General features: G+C 34.9%; 3 protein-coding genes across 8 annotated transcripts; 2 read left to right on the top strand and 1 right to left on the bottom strand.

The window, feature by feature from the left end:
* Window positions 1–2,804: 2,804 nt before the first annotated feature.
* LOC100784206 (scarecrow-like protein 15) lies at window positions 2,805–4,806 on the top strand. Its single transcript, XM_003538794.5, has one exon. It carries the CDS (start codon window positions 2,964–2,966, stop codon window positions 4,512–4,514), a length of 1,551 nt encoding a protein of 516 aa, XP_003538842.1. The 5' UTR covers window positions 2,805–2,963; the 3' UTR covers window positions 4,515–4,806.
* Window positions 4,807–7,431: 2,625 nt separating this feature from the next.
* Window positions 7,432–11,637, top strand: LOC100811809 (HVA22-like protein k-like). Its single transcript, NM_001252875.2, has 8 exons — window positions 7,432–7,526; window positions 7,790–7,848; window positions 7,942–8,039; window positions 9,505–9,556; window positions 9,783–9,846; window positions 10,523–10,618; window positions 11,076–11,148; window positions 11,295–11,637. The coding sequence occupies exons 1-8, from the start codon at window positions 7,494–7,496 to the stop codon at window positions 11,399–11,401; spliced, it is 582 nt and encodes a 193-aa protein (NP_001239804.1). The 5' UTR covers window positions 7,432–7,493; the 3' UTR covers window positions 11,402–11,637.
* Window positions 11,638–12,015: 378 nt separating this feature from the next.
* SOYGBFA (G-box binding factor) lies at window positions 12,016–17,355 on the bottom strand. 6 transcript variants are annotated; one of them, XM_014763527.3, is made up of 13 exons: window positions 17,198–17,305; window positions 16,748–16,855; window positions 15,171–15,332; window positions 15,051–15,095; window positions 14,868–14,957; window positions 14,692–14,781; window positions 14,331–14,497; window positions 14,176–14,233; window positions 13,915–13,963; window positions 13,617–13,834; window positions 13,289–13,366; window positions 12,873–12,998; window positions 12,135–12,750 (listed from the first exon to the last, which is right to left on the bottom strand). In XM_014763527.3, the coding sequence occupies exons 3-13, from the start codon at window positions 15,231–15,233 to the stop codon at window positions 12,700–12,702; spliced, it is 1,035 nt and encodes a 344-aa protein (XP_014619013.1). In that variant the 5' UTR covers window positions 15,234–15,332; window positions 16,748–16,855; window positions 17,198–17,305; the 3' UTR covers window positions 12,135–12,699. The 6 variants fall into 6 exon arrangements, with proteins under 6 accessions (NP_001237919.2, XP_014619013.1, XP_006590363.1 ...); NM_001250990.2 differs by lacking the exon at window positions 16,748–16,855 and having other exon boundaries at window positions 12,016–12,750; window positions 17,198–17,354; XM_006590300.4 differs by lacking the exon at window positions 16,748–16,855 and having other exon boundaries at window positions 15,171–15,252.
* Window positions 17,356–17,632: the final 277 nt, after the last annotated feature.

Raw genomic sequence — 17,632 nt, 5'->3', positions numbered from 1 at the left:
TCCACTTTATCAGAGTACGTGGATTGAAATGATATTGTTATAAAGTATTTTACTAACATATTTTTTCTCTCTCCGTCCTCCTATATAAGTGAAAATAGTGTTAGCTCAATATAAGTAAATCTTAAATTATTTTATTTTATTTAATGATATATTTTTAAAATATTTTTTTATTAATTGAGATTTTATATTTAATATATTTTATATTATTGATATCAAGTTTAGGATAGTTTAAGGAAAAAAATATTTATTAAAAAATAGTACAATTAAATGATATTTATTAAATTTCTTAATAAGTGTAAGTTAGGTTTTTTTTCTTTCTTATATTTCAACATTTGAGTGAGTATATGATTTGAGACATCAATAAGAGATGTTGTAACTCACAAGTTTATACACTCTAAAAAAAAACCTCACAAGTTTATATTTACATTATAACATTATTTTACAAACCAAAAAGATAATGACATTATATTAGTAAATTTAAATAAAGAGGAGGTTGGCGTACTTTATAATATGCCAACTAGTATATATATATAAAAGAGTGTGACATTACTAATAATTGGTTGTGTATGTAGAAACAGTCTTATATATTAAAAGAGGTAAAGATTACTTTCCTTTAATACAGAACTACATTTAAAAAAAATAAGTTTTCTAATTATTACTAATTGGAAAGTAACTGATATAAAGTTAAACAAAAATAAAATCATTCACTGTCTTCTCATCCGTAGCACAACGAATTCCCCTCTGGAGTCTGAACGCTAGCCGCTGGATTCTTGACTAGTACGCCTATGTTCCCCTCGTTTTTCGTTTAGTTTGGCCTGTAAAATATAATAAATTAATAATAACATGTTCCTCGACAAAATAATTAAAAAGAAATAAAATGAACACAGAAAAGACCATGGAAAACAAGAGTATTCCTTACTTCATTGCCAAGTGTACACTAATTATCATAAAAGAAATACATAGATTCATATTCCTTCCAAAAATGATAAAATAATTTATTTAAGTTAATTATACATATAACTGTATATATATAGCAAGATATACATACTACTGTAAGCATTTATCAGTAACTAAGCTATATGGCACAAATGAAACACCCAACCAAATTAGATAAGACGACAGTATAACAGCAGCAGCACAACTAGCTCTTAATGCAGGTTCAAATCTCCTTATTGATGTAGGCTATTTGTAAGTATTTTTAAAATTTTAAGGTATATATATTTTGATCTTGATAAGTCTTAGATGTAACACACCCAAACTTTATTAACTAAAGAAACAAGAAATGCTGAAGTTCCATGTAAAACTACAATCGGCTAAGAAGGCCCACGTAGATGCAACTGATCGATTAACCTTAGAACTGAAAGGGTCATGGAATTAAAATGTCAAACAAGGAAAAGGGTAAGTAAAGCTGAGTAATAGCATTCCAACAGAAACTATGAAACAAACAAATGCCGTGAAAAATTTGTCACAGAGCCATGGATCTATTATTTCAACAAAAAATAGTTTAATTTTAAAAAGTATACTAAAAATATATCAAAATTAAACTATCAAATAATATAAAAGGCTAACTTTCCTTCCTTGGTACGAATTAACTAATTGACATGATTCAATGGAAGTTGAGAAAATTAACAATTTTACAAGATACGAATTCCCCCACACCTTTTACTGCTCAACTTTGCCAAAAACATTGAGTTAGTCAAAAGTGCCCTGGTGGCCTGATTCCTGAAGATTAGAGACCTGTTTTTTACCTGCATGGATCGATCCATTTTGACAATTCATATTCATATTATGCGACATTATTACATATGCGGTTCTGCGAAGGGAGACTCTATCGACAAAAACGTAGTATTTCTAACGGCTAATATTAGAAGTTAGGTAGGAACGTAGCAATGGCAAAACTTTCCGCGTTCTGTCCCTCCCTTACAAAGTAGTTAATGATGGACCTTTCCCAAAGCTTTTTTTTCTTGGGGTATAAATAAAGAATTAAAGATGAGTGGTGCCATGCTTGTCTTGGGGTCCCATTTAGAACTTTTGTGGGCCCAATTTAAAGAAAGAAAGCACGACTTAACTAGCTGCTTTAAGCCTTTAACGCCCACTATTTGACTCTTTTGTCGTTTTACAGTTGAAAGATCCTTTGACATATTAAAGAGACCGTGTTTAGATACGTGAAAATAAAGCGAGCGTAATTATATTGGGTGTTAGTATGTTACTATTGTTTGATTTATTTAGAAAATAATATAGACCATTAATTAATTTCATATATTTTTACTTTTTTTTTTTATCTCTTTTCTCATTTTTCTTACTTCATTTCTCAATATCTTTACTCATTATTCTTATATATATTCATCTTATTTCTTTCTTCTCTTTCAAACGTGACCCTTATAAAAAAAAAAGCGAACAAATACGTCTTTTAATACATTTTTCCTAACACATTTTGTTATTAAGGGAGTTTATTGGTCGAAGATAATATATAAGTATTGTAAAAAAATTTATACAATATTCAACTTTTATAAATAAAAAAATAACACACATTCTGTTATTAATTAAAATTTATAAAAAAATTTATAAAATAAAAAAAATCATTTAACAGAAAATATGATTTTGTGTGATTTCTAAGTAATTTTAACTAGAAATGTTCGTGTCACATAATATATTATTATGATTTCTCTAAATAAGAAACACAAGTATGATAGTTGATTGACAAGGGTCAAACATGGTCAGGTCAGATGACATACATAATCCGTAGTTCAAATGAATGAGAGTAGCTAGTTATCTATCTATATATTTGAAGGCATTGGCAATTGGCATACATGACATGACCATAAATAAGTAACCCCACCCCTTTACGTGCACACAAGCAAAGATAAAAGGCCAACAATCATAACAACCAAAATCCCCCTCCTCCTCCTTCAACAACAATTCCTCTAATCATCGTTCAGACAAGGCCACAGCACAACCAAGCGATGAGAGTTCCCGTTCCCTCATCCCCACAGGCCAACCCAAAACCCACCAATAACGTAGTCCGTACCATTGCCCTTCCCAACCTCAACACCACCACCACCACCACCACCACGAGCTTGTGCTACGAGCCCACTTCTGTCCTCGACCTGTGCCGGAGCCCGAGCCCGAGCCCGGGCACCGAAAAGCCCACCAACGATCACGCCGTTCTCGACCTGGACGACCATGCGTTGCACAACTTGGACTGGGACTCCATCATGAAGGACTTGGGCTTACACGACGACTCCGCCACCCCCGTATTGAAAACTTTTCTCCACCCCGACGACGACAACAACAACCCATCATGCGACGACTTCACACCCTTCGACCACGCGCTTGAATTCACCTCTCTCTCCGACATCTACTCCAACCAAAACCTCGCCTTCGATTTCAACCACTTGCCTCACGACTTCAACCACCACCTCAATGGCTTCGATTTCATCGAAGAGCTCATCCGCGCCGCCGACTGCTTCGACACCAAACAGTTACACGTGGCGCAGGTGATATTGGAGCGGCTCAATCAAAGGCTACGATCTCCTGTGGGAAAACCCCTCCAGCGCGCAGCGTTTTACTTCAAAGAAGCTCTCCAGAGTCTTCTCTCCGGTTCGAACCGGACCCCGAGGATTTCGTCCCTGGTGGAAATCGTGCACAGTATCAGAACCTTCAAGGCCTTTTCGGGAATTTCGCCGATCCCAATGTTCTCTATCTTCACCACCAATCAAATAGTTCTGGATCACGCTGCGTGCTCCTTCATGCACGTCATCGACTTCGATATAGGTCTTGGGATCCAATACGCTTCTCTCATGAAGGAGATTGCGGAGAAGGCGGCGGAGTCGCCGGTGCTCCGAATCACTGCCGTCGTTCCGGAAGAATACGCCGTCGAGAGCACGCTCGTCCACGACAACCTCGCGCAGTTCGCTCTCGAACTCAGGATCCGAGTGCAGGTCGAGTTCGTGGCGCTTCGAACCTTCGAGAATCTCTCCTTCAAGTCCGTGAAGTTCGTCGACGGCGAGAATACCACCGTGCTCTTGTCGCCGGCGATTTTTGGCCACCTCGGCAACGCCGCCGCGTTCCTGGCGGACGTGCGGAGGATCTCGCCTAGCATGGTGGTTTTCGTGGACGGTGAGGGATGGGCGGAGACTGCCACGGCATCGGCGGCGTCGTTCCGGCGTGGCGTTGTGAGCAGTTTGGAGTACTACTCGATGATGCTGGAGTCGCTTGACGCGTCGACGGTGGGAGGAGGAGGGGAGTGGGTGAGGAGAATCGAGATGATGCAACTGGGGCCGAAGATTTTGGCGGCGGTGGAAAGCGCCTGGCGGAAGTTGCCGCCGTGGAGGGAGGCGTTTTATGGCGCCGGAATGAGGCCGGTGCAGTTAAGCCAGTTTGCGGATTTTCAAGCGGAGTGCTTGTTAGCGAAGTCACAAATCAGAGGCTTCCACGTGGCAAGACGTCAGAACGAACTGGTGCTTTTCTGGCATGATAGGGCCATGGTTGCCACGTCAGCATGGCGCTGTTAGAAGACGGAGTGTTATTATTGGGAGAGGGGATTATGTAATAATAAACTACTAATTAGTACTGTAATAATGATATGGTAGTAATATTTAGGTTCCAATTTCCGAGTCCATGGTACTGGTTCAAATTATTGTTACAATGGAAAATCTAGGTATCTTACGCAAAAGGAAAAAAGTGGGGAGGGGTGGCGGTAGATAAGATAAACTTGTATTTATTCTGGACCATTTTGCTGTCTTTCTTTGTTGGACTCTTGTTATCCTGATGAACTTTACTACTCAAAGGGTTGGACAGATTAAATGCTTCTTCGTCTTATTTCTAGCTTTTATTCTTGATGGCAACGAGTATTTTGCTGCAAAATGAGAAATCAAAGGTTTATATATATGACCAGCATATTCAATTACGAATATTACTTCGTCATCCACCTTTTTATTTATACTGTTTTTCCACTGATTCATGTCCTTCTCCTTTGGTTATTAGAGGTATGAAATAAAGTTCTCAATGCCAAACTGCACCGACGTTGATCTCTTGAAGATATATGTTTATCAAGAACTAAGAACATTCCATATATAGAACACACCAAGTGAAAGCATCTTCTTATCTTCAATATAGAAAAAACAAAGGGGTAGGAAACTATATATAGTGATGAAAGTAACATCTTGTACCACTAGTCTAGCAATTTCATGCTTCTTGAGATTTGAGATAGTGATAACGTGATTTTTTTTAAGTATATTGTTAGTTCAATTTTTTTTTGTTCCGCATGAATTAATGGAGATGAGAATATTTAAAAGGCATTCCAATGCTTTATTTAATGAATTTTTAAGTATGCTAAATATAAAAATTGGTCAGACCGACAGAGTCTTAGAGTTAGTTCTTTCTCATGGTAGAGAGTAGAGACTTTCCTCTGGGAGAGGTGGGAGTAATCATATTAGGAGATACGATTGGTGCACTTATGTCCCATCATGAAATATGATTGTACGTACATGGCTACATGCCGAGTTTTCAAAATTCAAATATACTAGAACTTGAATATTGGCCATATATATAGTAAGTGTAACTTATATGCATGATGGGTTCACGACAGTTACCCACCTTAAGTTTGCTTCAATATTTTACTGTTTATTAATTCTTGGGTAATTCCAATGGGAAATTATCCTTGAATGCTAATTATTAATTCATGAGCAGGTAATATATTATTGGAGGGAACCTTAGTAAGACCTACTTATATCAATCACCAAAAAGAAAAAGTAAGACCTACTTATATCTTCTATTGATATGTGAAACAACTATTCCTTTTCTAAATTTTTAAGTAATATCTACAAATAATAAATTCTTTAATTTTGTCCTACCCTAGTCTTATCGGTAGATAATAACTCAATTGTTTATTTATTCACTAATTAGATAATAACCTATTCCACTAATCCATATACTTACAATTATAAATAAGAGAAGTGCACAATAAGTAATTTATCTTTTAACTCTATTAGAATTTTATTATTCACTTATTGTCTTGAGCGTCAAAGTAATTTTACAAATATCATTCTCATCATTAGAAAGAACTCAACATATAAGTAAGAGATCAAATCGTCGTTGATAAAATTGATGTAGAGAATACTTTAACATATCATGAGCATTGAATGTAAAAGCAACTGCTACATAGTATTAAAAAAAATATACAGTACATTTTACAAGAATAAATATATACTGATAAATTGCATCACTAGATTATGCTATATGTCAATGATAACTGAAGTTATTTTGACATGTTAAATTGCATGTGACTTTAATTGTTGTTGGGAAAAGGTTTCACAATATATCAATATCATTATAAAGTTAATCTTTATCGTAATGACAACATCAATAGTTGTGAAAAGATTTCAATACATGCCAACGACATTATAAAGTCATTGCAAATGATATATAAGTGAAGACTTTTCAACAATTTCAATTATCATCAAGAATGGTATTACTATATCCGAATGACATTTTAAATCCATTGAGATAGATTTATTTTATCATAACACCTTTGGTAATCATTGAGGCAAGTTTCTTTATATATATTTTTTTTCAAAAACAATTATTTTAAAAATTTTAATACTAGTTTCCCACGATGAAACAAACTAAAGTTCAAACCCATGTTGAAGGATATGCTTAGATTTAGATTTAGTATTCAACTGTGTCTCAAATATAATTTTCTCTTGTAAAATATATAATTTCTATTGAAGCTAAAAAACTGAGCAAAGCTTTACAATAAAATATAAAAATCAGTAAACTTGTGACTTATAAATACTACACACGTTCTCTTTTAGTAGTCTAAATATAAAATGAATTATATTAATTTGAGACATGCAACGATTAACTTATGAGATAAGAAATTCATGCTTTGAATTACTTTTTACTATATCTGTAATATTTTTTTAGAATGTATTCTCTTAATTTGTTTTTAAAAAAAATCATGCAATCTAAATTTAAGTTTGCGTTTACAACTAAAAAATGAGAAAACTTAAATACTATGTTCAATCAAAATTAACCACGTAAAATATAACACTATTTAGTGAGATTTCAATTTTAAAATACAACACTTGATTAATTTTAATTAAAAACAATACTACTAAATATATGTTAGTTTAATAGTCATGTCCTTACAGTATAAAATAGTTTTATGACAATGTAATTTTTTTTTACGGTGGATAATAATTTTTTCTCTATTTGTTACGTTATATCTAAATTCTTCTCTCACACAAAAATTCTACACGACGGGTCATGGAGAAGAGACCTATGTTATTTGTTTGGCTGGAGCATCTTAGCTTATTGGGCTTAACCCATTTTAATTTACCATAGCCCTTTTTTTTCTCTCTTCATCTTTTTTTTGTTATTCTGCTCATTTTTCGGTGATTGACGGTTAGCATAAAACCAAAAGCTTATAAACTTCGCAGGAATTTACATAGCATGTCGGAAGCGAAGGGAATGGTGCCTTGGGAATTAGAATGGCTCTCCTTGGATCAAACATAACAAGCGAGGTTCGCATCGCTCTTCTTTTTCTCATATTAATATTTCCTCATTTTTTATTTAATTTTTTCTTCATTTAGGGTTTTGATTCTGCATCCTACTGCAACCAAATTCTACATTTGAAGTACTTCTTAATATTGATTGCAATTAAACCACGATTATTATTATTTGCTCATATCAAATAACTATTGAATTTTTATTTATTTTTATCAAAGAACTATTGAAATTATCCCAGGTATTATGCTTAGATTGATGTGTGAGCTATTTGGTGCAGGTTGGACTCCGTTTGCTCCTTTGTCCTCTTGGTTCCAACGTTGTAATTAGAACAGCATGGTGAGATACTTTAATTTCAGTATTACCAGTTATGATATTAAGGAGGTTTGTGGTTAGATTTTTTTTTTAGCTATGGATCTTCTGTTTTTGCAGCTGTACTGTGGGAGTTGCTTTGCCTGTGTACTCTACGTTCAAGGCAATAGAAAGTAAAGATCAAGATGCTCAGCATAAGTGTCTTCTCTACTGGGCAGGTGCTAATTCTCCTAACTTCTTAATTTTCTTTTTTTTTTATCTCTTTTCACCAGCCCTTGTTTTAGAGACTAACTAATTGATACATGAAAAAGAGAAACTATGTTAATTGATTACATGATTTTGATTGATCGTGTGGCTATCTGACACAGCAATGGTTTACCCAGCTCCCTGTTTTTTGGGGAGAAGCTACCTGGGTTGACTACATTGCCAATGAGTAGGGGGGTTTACCGGGGTCTTTCACATGAGATAGTGGGGAGAGTGAGAGAATTTTACTCTCTAAGGCGTGCATTCTAATTTATAATTTATAATATAGGAGTAGACTTGTTCCAACAATCCAAATATCCAATTTTGTTACATTTGCCTCCTAGAGAGATTAATACAATTATATCAATTTATCCCCCTGCTTTTTTATGCATCTTTCTGTACTTTGGACTGCTTGTCATTGGACTTGTTGTCAAGAAACATTTGTTCCTGAGCATCTTTAGGTGTTGTAAGAAGAATGTAGGAATCACATATTGGCCCAACCCAACATACTAATTGATTTATCAGAAGATTAAAATTAGATCATAAAACTGAGGTGTGATTCCTACCCTCAAGTATTACAGTTTCCTACAGCCAACACACCACTTCCTATGGCTATTCTGATAGCTGATAACAAGTTGCTAATGTTCTAACAAGGTTGGTTGAAATCAAGTTTCAACATTGGAATGGAAGGCGGGTGTAGAATCATTGATCGTATCATGAATTGTAAGTTTAAACAAATGAAAAACAACATTGAAACACGTGCGCAAATACACACATGCATAAAACATTACCTAGATAAGAAACCTAATAACACAGCACGCAGCAGCAACCTAGTAACACAGCACACAGAAGTAACACAACCAAAGAAGAAAAAAGAGACAGGGGCAATAGTGTGCTATTGGAATGAAAGAAGCACAAGGGAAGAGACAGAAGCAGAAACAGTGAACAAAGAGGGAATATTGCGCTGTCAGTTACGAAAGAATGGGAGAACAAGGGTTGGCCACTAGGGAAGAGAAGAGCTCATAGGCAGAGATAGTCAATTATGGCTTAGGCCTAGCAATGGCTTAGGCAGAGATAGTCAAATATGCATATTTTTTTTTTCCACACTGAACCGGATTGCATGACCCAACCTGCCCAAATTCACATCAATGGCATGTTTTTTTTTTTTGCACCGCTCCAATGATGCTATGCCTTGGGGTGACAATCCATACTGCTCCATATGCCTGTGATCCTGCTTGACTCGAAACTTTTGGCAGAGGAAAAAACTTGTTGGATTATGGATTGAATGATCCAACGGGTCGGCTCACAAGTTTGACAATTCTGGTCCTAACATGCTCAATCCCCCACCTCCAAATACAATATTTGCATTACCATGATTAAACATAAAGCATATTGTTTTACATTAATTATGAAGTTTTTTCTCCGTTTTTGTTTTTGCAGCCTATGGTTCATTCAGTCTCGCTGAAGTGTTCACGGACAAGCTTATTTCTTGGTATAGTTTGATTACATCCTAATCCGTTATGTTGGTTGTATATTTTCCTTTGATTTTCAAAGTTCTACCTTTATTTTCTTCTCAATATATATCCTCTAGTTAACAAGAATCTATCTCCCTTTTTTTGTTTTTTTTTTATGGCTGTTAGCTATTTTTTCATCTGGATTATTAATTATTGCAGACTCATGATGAACTAAGTCACCTGTAATTTTAATTGTTTTTTCAGGTGTCCTATCTACTATCACCTGAAGTTTGCATTTCTTGTTTGGCTTCAACTTCCATCTACCAGTGTGAGTTCCATAAGGACTTAAAATTAGGTTGACTCTATAATGATGTTTTTGACCCATCTGTAACTGTTTTTTTCCTTTAATGTCCCTTCCTTGTGTCATTTCTCTTCTTAGTTGTTACCTTTTTTTCTTCATTTCCTTTTTCTTTTACCATGATTTGGTCATTGTATCTTCGTAGTTCGAACAAATCTGCCATTTTTATAAGCATATTAACTTCTTTGCCACAGTTGAAACTTGAAAATTTCATCAGTTTCTTTTGCTTGACATGTGTTGTTTTTTTCTTGGCATACGAGAGCATTGTGATTTGGAGACAAATAGAGACAGCTAATATGCAAAATTATTGAATTGCATGTGGAGTTGGGCAGAAAAGTTTTGACATGAAACTGCATAAATTTAGATGTAAATCTAATCCTGTAAGCTATCATAGGAGTGTGAATTTGGGTACATGTACAAAGTTCAAATTTTTTTGTCCAAATACCTCGTGATTCTCCCAGGAATTTCCCCATTTAAGTTATTAGCAATTTTTTATCCACCATCTTCCTATTTTGCATTTGCTTCTTGTTTATTTATATCACTAAACTGTCTTCCTTGTTTATACATTTATTGGTTGACAATTTGTCTCTTTAATCCCTCAACACTGTTCTTTTATTTAGCTGATAAACTAATTTTGTTCAAACAGGGTGCAAAACAAATATATGCAAACCACTTGCGCCCCTTCTTGTTGAGGCATCAAGCACGAGTTGATCAAGTCTTGGGTTTTGCATATTGTGAAGTGGTATGTCTGGTACATTGCTTTTTGACTTTATGAAGAATAATCTTGTGATCCCATCAAAGAAGGGAAAATCCAGGAAGAACCTTGTCCTTGTAGCCTGTTTACGTTCCGAATATTAAATTGGACCCGTTTGTTGAAACCTTTTTTTTTTAAAAAAATGTACCCTTTTAATAAAATAAGTTTTTTTTGCTTGTTTGATGTGTTTGTTTAAACTGTTTTATCAAAAAACAAGTTTCTTGTTTTCTTTTAAGAATCAAATCTTAGTTGCTTCTCAAAAAAACACTTTTTTTAGAATCACTTTATTTAAGATTAAACAATCTGTCTCATGGATTGGTGTTTATCTGCTAAGAGCTGGTAGAGGGGAACATTTTCTGACTCCACTTTTAAATATAGCGATAATTTTTCACCTTTTGTGAAACAGCTGTATTTAACAGTGGAATTTTACTTGTTAAACATGCAGATAAAACTCGTGAGTTCATACCAAGCAGAGATCCAGTTTGTCAGGAGCATGGTAGTAAAGATAACTGGATCAGGTGAAATATTATGTTTATGTCCTTTGCAATTGCTACTGCTCATTGCGCATATATATATATATATATATATATATATATATATATATATGTGTGTGTGTGTGTGTGTGTATATACTAAACTGCAAATTAAATTTGTTTGTGGGTCAGCGGATCAAATGTTGAGAGGCGGTGCTGAATCAGATAGATCGCCGCAACATATTTCAGCCGAAGACCCCGCCTCTGATGCTGAATCTGACCAAAACCACAATCACTGATGAGTGCTAGTGCCCTTGGACTGCGTGGAATAAGAGAGACTAGACTTCTCTTGTTTTTTTTTTAAAATGTTATTTTTTTTTTAATTAGCGTTTTTAAGGTAATCAATATTAGCAATCTTTTAAAAAAAATGATAACAGTGTGATAGTATTGTTTTTCAGTGTCTTAAAGGTACATGTTTAGCTTAATTCATTGAACAAGATACTTGAATTATGGTAAACCCTTTTGTACTTGTAAACTCTTTTGTACTTATGTTTGATCCTAAAGATAAAAAAAGTGTTTTAAAGTAATAATTAAAGAATGAAAAGTGAATTTTTTTTTATTTAATATAACATTTAATGGTTTTATTATTGCAGTTTTACTTGAATTTTCAATAACTTTTTTTATATATTAAGAAAGCGTTTTCCAACACTATCAGAGGACCTTAATTTTTAATTCTCTAAACTAAACTGAAAAAACGATTAATTTGTCAAAGTAAACTAATGTAAATTTCAAAATGCAAATAACCAGCCAATGTTAAATTTTAAAATTTAGTGTTAAGAATTACTGTACCCAGATGAAAGTTGCCTCAATAGGCACAGCTTAACACTTCAGTGGATGACGTCGACTAACTTCGTTTAGAAACCCCACATCTTCGGCTCAAATATAAATTGGTAGAACAAACACGTGGTTCCATAGTTACCTCTTACAAGGTGCTCGGAAATTAAAGCAGCATGTTAACATCAGTTTTGAAAGTGAATGTGAAACTACTGAACACCGAATAGAAGTGCCCAATTAGCATAAAATTATCTATTCATCGGCACAAGCAAATACTAAAAATATGTCATTTCTTTGAACACAATCTGGACCCTTCTGGATATTACCCTTCCTCAAAAGCACCGTGACATCTGAAGAAGGCACACAATCCTTGGTCCAGCCTTACTTTAGCTTCAAGATCAACTTCTGGAGTTACATTGTGACTGGAACACTCTCTTTGATACAATATTTATTATCACTGAATTGCACGTAAGTCTCAATAAATAATGTAAGTCAAGGTTATTTACTATGACCTACATAAAAAAAATCTGTCCAATAAAAAGTGTTGAAAATAATATTTTGCTATGATTTGTTTTACAATACTAAATGGGCAAAACATAAGGGGGGTGGCAATTAAGGGTTAATGGTGTAAATAGTAAACCAAGGGAAAAAAATTATATCCTATGTTCATTTTCGCCATTGATAAAATTTCAGCTGCAAATTCATCTCTTCTAGGAGTTGATCATTTTTCGCCGATGCTTTGGCATGATAATAAGAAGTTGATTTATTCAAGATTAGCAACTGCTTCTGGTCCACACAACCGTTCTAACTCTTCCTGTAGACAGCAATTATTGTCCAACGATACAATTTGAGTTCGTAACAAGACAACCTGGAGTTTGCATTGTGTAATAAAAGTGCTACTAATGCTTCTGAATGCAGAATGGTCAGCGAAATTACCTTGATGGAATCATTTTCAGATGTAAGTTTTTTGCATTCTTCAGATACTCTCTGAAGCTCTTCTCTGAGAGTTTGATTCTCACTTCCCAGAGACTCCACCCTCTTTTGTAACTCTTCACACTCAGCCTGGTTGGAACAAGAAAAGCAGAAAACATCCAAATGTTATAAAATGCATTGAATATAGTAAAATAAAGACAGCTTTCCAGCCTCCAAATATTAAACAATTAGGGACAGGACACTTTTGGTTCAAAAAAATAGGGACAAAAAAATACGCTTTCCTAGGCATGAACGTAGAAGTAACAAGGGTTGCTTTTGAAAAAAAAGCCATTACGTTGAACGAAACGTTTTTCCAAACACCACTTAGCTTCACACTTAAAGAAAGGACTAAGGAGCATGAAGTAGAATTTCCAAAGTACCTGCTTGCGTAGTCTTGATCTCCTAGCAGACTCCCTATTAGACTGTTTCCTTTTCTGTTTCTTTAGTTCACGTTCATCCTAACAAGCAAAAAAAGGAATAGGGGAAGGGAAAAGGAAAGTAAAGCTCAGCAAGGGTAAAGGAACTAAAGAATGCAAAGTTGCAACATAATAATGAACGTCTGTCTATGGGAAATACTTAGTATCAGCAAAACGAAAATGTTTTTCTTACCTACTAAAATAACCATGAAGATGATAAATGTTAACTATGAAAAAAAATGTAATACATGCTTTGAACAATCTTTAAGAAAAACTAATCTAGGAATCATACTTGTATCCAGTGTTCACCCAGCGCGACTTCACGTCCCATTATGGTTGGAGGAGTAACAGCTCCTGAAGACTGATTCTGTCTCATTTTTGCAGCTTCGTCACCAGCAGGAGATGCATTCCACAAGTTCATTCCAATATTAAGACTAGTTGGAGACATTGACACAGCGGGATTTCCAGGTTGAGGAATGATGCTCACAGAATTGTTCCGTGCATTAGCACCTGAAAAGGTTCGCACAAACACAAAACTGTTTGAGCACCCACGTAAAAGAAAGATAATCATGAATAATGTCGCAACATACCATCAACAAGCATTTGGTCAAAACTCCCTTTCTTGTTTGTAGCCGATTCCTACAGTGAAATACAACTCATGACTCATGAGATTGCAAGAAACAGAAAGGAAAAAAGACCCAGTTCTTTCAAGTACTTTTACTGAGAAAACTGAACAGAAAAAAGTAAGTATAAAATGATGAGCGGATCAAGTAGATTTTAGGAAGGATATTAATATTTAATAATTGACTTTTAACAATATAGAGCGGAAGTACTGATGCTAAACAGTACACCTGTTGGTTAGTATTCTCATCACTAGCATCCGAAGATCCCTCTGAACCACTTTCAGCACTGTTGATGAAATTTTGTAAATAATGGATATTAAGGAAGCAAAGTTGGGAGAAAGAAGTCTCAGAAAGATCTAAAATTGACCAGTGGCTTGCCAAACCTTTGTGAGGTGCCATCATTTCTGGGACCTGAGCTTGCCTTTCCATTGTCTCCAGCTTTGGAACCATTGTTTGCAGACACAGCCTTTGAACTTTTGGCAGAAACCCGATCTTTTTCATCAGAACCCTTTCCTACAAACTCTGTACCATTCTGTGTGGTGCTCAGGGTCTACCAAAACCATGAAAAAGGCCAAAAGACAAAAGCTAAGATTATAAATGAAATGCCAAACAGTAACATACCTAAATAAAGTTGCTTAGCAACGAAACAAGTGAATTCATCTTGTACAGGCAAATATGACAGAATTCACATTTTTCTGCCAGGGGGTTGAGGGGCAAAGGGATTAGAGTGAGTAAGTGGGATACCATTGCCATGCTAGGATGAGCATAGACATTCCCAGGAGGATATATAGCTGGATATGGAACAGGAGTACTATATGGTGGAATTAGAGGGTGCTGAAAAAAGTAGAAATAACGTGTCAACGAGAACTTTCTCTACCAGAATGTGCAAAAATATCTCAACAATGAAATATGTTACTGACCTGGCTTCCCCACATATAAGAATGGGGAGTTGGAGAAGCAATATTTGAGGCAAAAAATGCAGGTGGAGTGGCTCCAGGAGCATAGTAAGCCTAAGTAAGAAGCTGACATGTTAGATACTAGAACTTTTTATATGTTGAAGAACTTTCACAAATACAAAAGTCTGTATCACATTCTCCACCAACCTGCATCGAGCTTGACCAATCAGGATATGAAGGTGCCAGTGGTATCTACATTTAATATTCAACAGAAATGATTAGGACTTAAAAGGACTGGAAGAAGAAAAAATGTGGAGAGATAGGAACCTGAATTGAAGAAGTAGAAGATGGTTTAGGAACTTTAGCTGTGCTTTCTTCACCGGTTCCCATCCAGATCAGCTCAAAAAAACTGCCTTGTGATCAGATTAAGTTCTAATAATTGTTTAGGTCATATGTCACCTTGAACAAGTACACATGCCAGACAACGTACTGAATAAAGAAATATAAAACTACATGTCACTAAAAGCATTCAGATTAAGCAACAATAAAAAGTATAAATTAAATGAGTTTAACATATCGTTTAAAGCTATTTATTCTCCTGAAATATGTGTTAATATAATTAAACATTTCTTTTACAACCAAACAAATTAATATGATCAATGAAGGTGAAAGCTGACCCTTCTTCTCTTGATGAGATTTGAATTAAGGATCTATAACATGTCACTAGCTGGTCCCTTACTCTAGATAAAACACAACCAATAATTCTTAATCGGAAAGATTGACACCCTTGGACATAAGATGAATATGCTTACTTCAAACATTGAAAAACTGGCAGATTCCCAAAACAAGAAAACACATAAAGTGATCAACTCTGAGAATTCAACTTAATTATTGCCTGGGGTTGATGTTTAATGATCAAACACATTTCAACTTTTATCTACCAGAAAATTAGTGCAATGAACAAATAGCATTAACAAAGAAATGAATTTTTTAACAGAATGAATTTGCAACTATAAAGTGAGAAGATGAAGCATTATTTTTTACAATCAATAAATCCTAACTGAAATATTATACCATTAATTTTCTTGCTTTCAATCTCTTTAATATTTTATTATAATGTAAGATAACTTTAACCTTAGAATAAACCTAGGAACTGACCTCCGTAGCCCTTTATTTTTTCCTGTTAAATTTCTATTGCTTCAACCACTACTTCACTTCTCTATATGCCATTAAAAAAATCACTAGAAGCAGTTTTTCCTCACGGATGCGAAGACAGAATTGTGGCTTCAGGGTTTGATATTCCTGAGAAGCCACAGGAACCACAAATATTGAAGTTGAAGGCAGAAACTGCAGTATCCCGTGCAAATATTTGGAGAGAAAATGGCATATTAATTAATTAGTAGTGATGATCAATTGCTGACCAGGTTTTGTTACCGCTGGGATAACAGAGGTCCTAAGACAATTTTCAGCAACGGGTTTAAGCCCGGGCCCAAGAGGGAATAAGATGAACTCTAATTTACTTAATTCATTTTTTGTAGGAGAAGGTTCGATTCCTCGGCATGATTAATGGGAAATTGATCTGGAAAATTGTAAGTGTGAATTTAGTAAGAACTAGACACAAAGATTAATTACAATTTACATCATTCGTACTTTCAGTAGAGTGTTGCAGAAGAATTTATATCCTGTTTCTGCCATGTATTTTGTTTTCTTGGTAATTGGCACACATAATACTGGAAACGTGTTAGTATTTAGTTACAAGTCAACAAAGTACATATCTTGAAAACACTAAGCAATCAAAAAAATAATGTCGCCATGCAAGCTTCTTACTCTCTTAATTATTTAAGAAAGCATATATGGTAAAAGATCATTTTATTTGACTGAAAATGTTGGATTAGATTTTTTACCGATAGTATCTTATTGGTTTCAATATGTTATTTTATATCAGGAAACAAACCAAATCCAGCCTTAGACTCCTTGTTTCAAAGATTAATCGTGACGAACCGGTGCCTATGCTGCAATAAATTGAGAACCGCAACAAACACAAGAACTATGAGATTCTATGGAAGTAGTTATCACCCATCTAAGTATCTCCTTATTTAGTTATTTATTAAGAAAAAAGAATCAATGATATTGACTGACATACGGCAGCAAACAGATTTAACCGGCGAAATATGGCATTCTAGAAAAATTGAATTTCTCTGAATGAGGAAAGGAAAAAAAAAAAAAAGCAGTACTGCACGTTCCTAAAACAAAATTGAAGTTGAAAAAGTTTGAGCTCCCGAGATAAAGAAAACGAATTAGGGAAAGCACAACGGTGAACTAATTTGCAGAAAAATGAGGAAATTAAGAGTGACCTGTTTCCATGGCGCAGAGAAAGTGGGTGAGGTGGAAGTCCAAGTGGAAGTGGCATAGATAAGGATGATTTTTTATGTAAGTGTGTTTTGTTTTGTTGAAAGGAGCCAAAGACAGAGAAAGAGGCAGTGTTTGTTTGTTTTGTTGAACTCCAATAGTAGTTTTGTGTGGGTTTCGGTGCGACACGTGCCAGGGAGGGGAATTCACTATTCAGCTGTCTACGTCTTATTGGATTAGGTTTGGTCCGTCACGACTTTCTATGTGCTTTTGATTAGAGTTGATGATAGGATAACATTATTTATTTTTCTCCTTATCATTTTCATTGAATGCCTTCACAGTTGCCACACTCTCTTTCTCTGCTATACTTTTCATGGCATTGCTGTCTGCCGCATGCCAAAGAAAATACTATTATTCTCTAATTTATGGGGCAAGGTTCA

The sequence above is a fragment of the Glycine max genome, chromosome 11 (genome assembly GCF_000004515.6).
Source record: "Glycine max cultivar Williams 82 chromosome 11, Glycine_max_v4.0, whole genome shotgun sequence".
NCBI lineage: Eukaryota > Viridiplantae > Streptophyta > Magnoliopsida > Fabales > Fabaceae > Glycine > Glycine max.
This window is presented reverse-complemented; position numbering and strand designations above follow the sequence as displayed.

Bases quoted from the DNA above. Each gene is read 5' to 3' on its own strand.
- LOC100784206 (XM_003538794.5), top strand. From the start codon at position 2,964: ATGAGAGTTCCCGTTCCCTCATCCCCACAGGCCAACCCAAAACCCACC.
- LOC100811809 (NM_001252875.2), top strand. From the start codon at position 7,494: ATGGCTCTCCTTGGATCAAACATAACAAGCGAG. The intron at 7,849-7,941 runs GTGAGATACTTT...CTGTTTTTGCAG, and splicing joins GTTGTAATTAGAACAGCATG to CTGTACTGTGGGAGTTGCTT. The intron at 8,040-9,504 runs GTGCTAATTCTC...TTGTTTTTGCAG, and splicing joins GTGTCTTCTCTACTGGGCAG to CCTATGGTTCATTCAGTCTC.
- SOYGBFA (XM_006590300.4), bottom strand. From the start codon at position 17,253: ATGCCACTTCCACTTGGACTTCCACCTCACCCACTTTCTCTGCGCCAT. The intron at 15,096-15,170 runs GTTCCTATCTCT...TATTAAATGTAG, and splicing joins CTTCTACTTCTTCAATTCAG to ATACCACTGGCACCTTCATA. The intron at 14,234-14,330 runs GTTTGGCAAGCC...TTTCATCAACAG, and splicing joins AATGATGGCACCTCACAAAG to TGCTGAAAGTGGTTCAGAGG.